Below are 6,000 nucleotides of genomic sequence, written 5' to 3' on the forward strand. Positions count from 1 at the left end.
GACTTTATTTAACTAATTACGTGACTTCTGAAGGTAATTGGTTGCACCAGATCTTATTTAGGGGCTGCATAGCAAAGGGGGTGAATACATATACACACACCACTTTTCTGTTTTTGTTGTTGTTTGAAACAAGTTTTTTTTTTTTTGTAAATGTCCATTACATGAAATCCAAATTAAAATCAATTTAAATGACAGGTTGTAATGCAACAAAATAGGAAAAACACCAAGGGGGATGAATACTTTTGCAAGGCACTGTACATACAGACACACCCACTTACCGAGGAGATATGCATATGCGCTAAAGTGCCCGTGTGGCCTCTGCTCTCCGGTAAAAACAAACACAGATAGGTCTCCTCCTGCGGGGGAGGGAGGAGTGTTGCACTAGCTCTTCACTGCTGCCTGTCCTTGATCTGTCCTCACACACTCCTTATATAACCAGCCTCTTCCTGTCCCTCTATGGGCCACTACCCTCCTTATAACTCACTCATGGAAATGTGTGTGTGTCTGTGTACGTGTGTGTGTGTGTGTACATGTGTGTGTGAGAGAAACAGAGAGACCACAGTAATGTGACTTTGCATACATGTCATTCCACTAAGTCTCTATAGTAAACACATGTTGATGTTTGTTTATTTTGCCATAATGCTGCTGTTTATACCGACAAACAGCGTCTCAGATGTTCCTCCTCTCTTAAGGGTCCAATGTCATCAGGAGACGTGTTCCCCAACTTTGAAGCAGAAACGACCATCGGCGAGATCAAATGACTCCTCTGGAAACTCTAATGTCCAATGTCACCTCAAGGAGTCCACACCCATGCAACCGAAGAGACAGCCCATCACAAAGTACAAATAGAATGTAGAAATAAAATTGACATCATTTCCATAGAATTTAATAACATAAAAAAAACAGACTATCCATGACAATGACATCAGAGCCGAGCTCTGCACCAAAGCCATGTCATGTCAGCATTTCTCAGATTAGACTCGTATAAATAGTATTGTTTCCTGTTTGCTGTACTGTGGTAGTGTAACCTACCCCCAGCCACTGATGCAAACACTGTAATAGTAAGCTCTGTTGTTGAACATGTACAGTGGTATGACCCCAAAACGAGAAGCTCCCTGTGTGATTGCCCCAGGCCAATCTCTGAAATGAGAAACTAGGCTAACAAATGGAACACACACACTCACACACACACACACACACACACACAATTAAAATCAGATTCTTGCACGTACACACATACGTGCGTGCGCACACACACGGATGCTGGCTGGCAGTGATGATGTCACCTCTACTAGAGTGGGGGGCTAGCGTCACCATGGCAGACTTACAGGATGGGCATGGAAAGTACACCATGGTTGCATCCCAAATGGAACCCTATTCCCTTTATAGTGCACTAATTTTAACCAGGGCCCAACGGGTTTGGGTCAAAAGTTGTGTACTATATAGGGACTAGGGTGCCATTTGAAATGCAGAGCAGTTGTCCCCCCGTGGTCCTTATGAATCATTCACCCTGACCTGAGGAGGGTGTGAGGAGTAGCCCCCTAAAACGTGTTGTTTACAACCACACACACACCACCTCGGGAGAGGAGGGGTAATCAATGACCAGGGGATACACTGTCTGGGGGAGAGAAGAGAAGGGACTCGTGCCTGTGGTCCTCGCCGTCTCCCAGACAGCTCTCCTCTCTTCCTACTCATTCATCACTCTTTCAGGTCCTAGTCTTGCTGCATCCCTGGGCTGCCTCCAGCCAGACAACACATATAACAGAGACAGAGTTCAGCCTAACATCAGATACAACCAGATTACAGAGTCCAGTCTAACATCAGATACAACCAGATTACAGAGTCCAGTCTAACATCAGATACAACCAGACTACAGAGTCCAGTCTAACATCAGATACAACCAGATTACAGAGTCCAGCCTAACATCAGATACAACCAGATTACAGAGTCCAGTCTAACATCAGATACAACCAGATTACAGAGTTCAGCCTAACATCAGATACAACCAGATTACAGAGTCCAGCCTAACATCAGATACAACCAGATTACAGAGTCCAGTCTAACATCAGATACAACCAGACTACAGAGTCCAGTCTAACATCAGATACAACCAGATTACAGAGTCCAGTCTAACATCAGATACAACCAGATCACAGAGTCCAGCCTAACATCAGATACAACCAGACTACAGAGTCCAGCCTAACATCAGATACAACCAGACTACAGAGTCCAGCCTAACATCAGATACAACCAGACTACAGAGTCCAGTTTAACATCAGTCTCATCAACCTCAGCCAAGCACAGGCCCCAACTGGACAGGGACAGAGAAGTGTATGAGGTGACTATACTGTAAGCCCTAATGGGGTGATGAAGGCTACCTGATGGCAAGGTAAAGGTTGGGTCATAGATGGCCCTTTCCCTGATCTCTACTGCTCCATCCACTCTCAGGTCATTAAGGCGTGGACGAAAACTGTTGACAGCTAATGTAAATGCCACAAAATGTGTGAATGCCAGCAGAAAAGATAGTATCATAGATCTAGCCTACATAAATACTGAGTGTACCAAACATTAAGAACACCTTCCTAATATTGAGTTGCACCCCTCCCCCCCTTTCGCCCTCAGAACAGCCTCAATTCGTTGGGGCATGGACTCTACACGGTGTTGAAAAGCGTCGCACAGGGATGCTGGGTCATGTTGACTCCAATGCTTCCCAGCAGCGTTGCAGTTCTTGACACAAACCGGTGCGCCTGGCACCTACTACCATACCCTGTTCAAAGGCACTTAAACATTTTGTCTTGCCCATTACCCCTCTGAATGGCACACATACACAATCCATGTCTCAATTGTCTCAAGGCTTAAAAATTATTTAACCTGTCTCCTCCCATTCATCTACACTGATTGAAATGGATTTAACAGGTGATATCAAAAAGAGTTCATAGCTTTCACCTGGTCTAGGTCATGGAAAGAGCAAGTGTTGATAATGTTTTGTACACTCAGCGTATATGACATGTACCCTACAAACATGTATTTATGAACTTTTATAAACTGGGTGGTTTGTGCCCTGAATGCTGATTGGCTGAAAGCCGTGGTATATCAGACCGTATACCACAGGTATGACAAAACATGTATTTTTACTGCTCTGATTACGTTTGTAACCAGTTTATAATAGCAACAAGGCACCTCTGAGGTTTGTGGTACATGGCCAATATAACACGGCTAAGGACTGTATCCAGGCACTCCTCATTGCGTCGTGCTTAAGAACAGCTCTTAGCGTGGTATATTGCCCATATACAACCCCCCCCCCCCCCCCCCCCCCCCCCGGCCTTATTTCTTAAATATATGTTTGCACACACATCTAGACATTTGCAACATTGAAATGGAGACATTGGACACCAATAATTACACAGCTACACATTGTATTATGCTATCCTATAGAATACTGTAGTGGTTTCTCCTTACGTCTCATTCTCACAACATTCGTTTGGAGTAGAACAGGTGATGCACAGACACGTATAAGGCTGATGGCATACAAACTGTCATAGGGCCGCTGACACAGAATTACTAGAATTTATTTTCTATGAATGACCCACTCTCATGATCCACACACACACACACACACACACACAGCTTTGTTTTCGTGAAATTGTAGGACTTTTTGGTGTGTCAAAATGTTTGACCATTACAAATCATATTTTCCCTAACCCTAGCCCCTAAACATAACCCTTAAGCTTAAAAAGTCCTGACTTTTCAAAAAAGTGATTGTTTTCCTACCTTTTTAGGACATTCGGGTGAATTGTCAGGACTTGGGGGTCCTGATAACATAGGAAAACAAGTACACACCGGTGAATTCATTTTTTGTGAGTGAACTTGTGGTCCTGGTTGGATAGCTCAGACAGAGCGTTTGCTCATGTCTATCCTTCTACTCTGAACGCCTCTCTGTCTGAGCATCCTCGTCTGAGAGCCCTGTTGCATGGCGTCCTCACCATGACACCCTTCTTAAAGTCAATGCATTAGGGTTACACACACAGTGAAGCAAACAACCATAGTCAAGCCCTGATTAGCGTTACAATCCCCTCCATTCTAACTGATAATGTGACGCGGTGCAAATTACAGAGGGATCTGGTTAAGAGGGTTCATCATCAAATATGCCTGCTAAACCACACCCCTGTCTCTCTCCCTCCAATTCAGTCCAAAGGGCTTTATTGGCATGGGAAACATATGTTTACATTGCCAAAGCCAATCATCTCTCTCCTGTGTATTGTTGATCACAGTACAAATCTGGGAGAAAATACATAGTATTGAATGGTATTGTCAACCCTCCAGAGGCCTGGTTGCTGGTGGTGGCTGTTTGACGACAGGCACACCCGATGGCTCTCTCCCCCAGGCACGGCACCACACCGCCCCACAGCCTGACCGGGACAGGCAACAGTAGCAGGGGGGGATCAGATACGTTAGTAGCCGCGGAGGAGAAGAAGCATGCTGTGCTGTTTGTTTTTGCCCGGGGCCGGGAGTGTTGGGAGGGAAATAGGTGGGGTGGTGAATGTTATGAATGGATCAGAGCGTCTACTGTGTGTTTAGTGTGTGTAAGGTATGTTTGTGGTGTGCGTAGATACTACGCGGCGTTTCCCTGTCCCTCTACTCCTCCTTTCTCCTCTCTTCCTCTCCTCACCTGGTCCATGTTTTCAGCGAGCCTCCTCCCTCCTCCTGTTCCCGCTCATGGTACAGAATCACCGGTGTTTTCTTGGCTCCCCTTCGGCGTTCTTGGCTCAGTATTCCCAACTGGGATTCTCCTCTCCTCAAATAGGCAAGGCAGCCAAGCAGCGGGCGGCTGCGACACTCTGGAGAGGCATGATTCTCCCTGTCTATACCTCGCTCCTTCTCCCTCCTCTCTGTGGCTCTGACAGCCTGTGTTTATACCGCCAGTCGCTCCTCTCTTGTTCTTCCTGTCTTCTGTCGTTCTCCTGCTTGTTTCCGTGGAGCTGCGGGGGGAAACTGGGCGTGTGTGGAATCTGCACCTCTCTCACGGATAGCAGAATTACACAGAGAGAGATGACTCCCGCTCTCTCTCTCTCTCTTTCACTTGACTCGACTCCCCCTCTGTTGTTGCCCCCTCCTCCTCTTTCCTCCCTCCTCCTCTTTACTCCCTCCTCTTTCTCTCCACTTCCCACCTTCCCATCTCCCCTCTTGCTGTAGCAACACAGAGCCAGAATGAGCAAATGAGAGAGTAAGAAGGAGGGGGTGAGAGAGGAGTGAGGAAAGGGGTTGGTCGGGCCAGACCATGTGACCCCCGGTAGAGGTCTGAGGGACTCTCTGCCAGCTGTCCAGCTAATGCCTCTCTGAAAACCTCAGTTGCCATAGAATACACCAACCAGAGGTCTCCTGGTACAAAACCATTGGCAGGATTTATGACCCCCTGCAAGGGTGGAGCATGTTGGAACATGTAGTCCTGGTAATGTGATTAGGGGAAAGGGGAGAGCAGGGGAGGGCTATAGGGATCCCTGTGCCCCTTTAAGGAATGCATGTTTTTCATGGTGCTTCCCTCACTTGAAGAAATATTTAGTGATGCAGTGCCACACACAGACAGGGAAAGTGAGAGGGAGTATGGGTCAATTGTTTATATCTACCTACAGTACATGTGAATATACACAAGCATGTAAACACAGAGACACACACGGAAACACACACACGAGGCCCGGGCATTCTTGGTCAGTCAGGACAAACATCTTCTATAGTTTCCCTCCTCTCTCAGCCTGTACTGAGGGAAACTCCCTCCCCTCCACTACAGGAACTGGACAACTCACTGAAGGCTATGGCTAAACTTAAACACAACTCTCCCTCTCTCTCTCCTTTCTTCGCCACTTCTTTTTCTTTCTCTGCTCTCTCTATCTCCCCCCCTTCCCTCTCCTCTATTCTATTATTACTTCCTCCTCCTCTACCCCTTGCTGCTATATCCCTCTGTCTCCCCCACCCCTCACCCATCAACCTTCTCTCTCCCTCTCA

The 6,000-nt window shown here is 46.7% G+C and overlaps 1 protein-coding gene across 1 annotated transcript in view; it reads right to left on the reverse strand.

Moving 5' to 3' along the window:
• The window catches only part of arhgap23a (Rho GTPase activating protein 23a), a 99,877-nt gene extending 94,745 nt beyond the window's left edge, over positions 1–5,132 (reverse strand). Inside the window, exon 1 of the mRNA XM_036938199.1 lies at positions 4,670–5,132. Coding sequence (XP_036794094.1) covers positions 4,670–4,678 — 9 coding nt within the window. The 5' untranslated portion in view covers positions 4,679–5,132. The remainder of the gene's footprint in view (positions 1–4,669) is intronic.
• Positions 5,133–6,000: the final 868 nt, after the last annotated feature.

The sequence above is a fragment of the Oncorhynchus mykiss genome, chromosome 12, assembly GCF_013265735.2.
Source record: "Oncorhynchus mykiss isolate Arlee chromosome 12, USDA_OmykA_1.1, whole genome shotgun sequence".
In the NCBI taxonomy this organism is placed as follows: domain Eukaryota; kingdom Metazoa; phylum Chordata; class Actinopteri; order Salmoniformes; family Salmonidae; genus Oncorhynchus; species Oncorhynchus mykiss.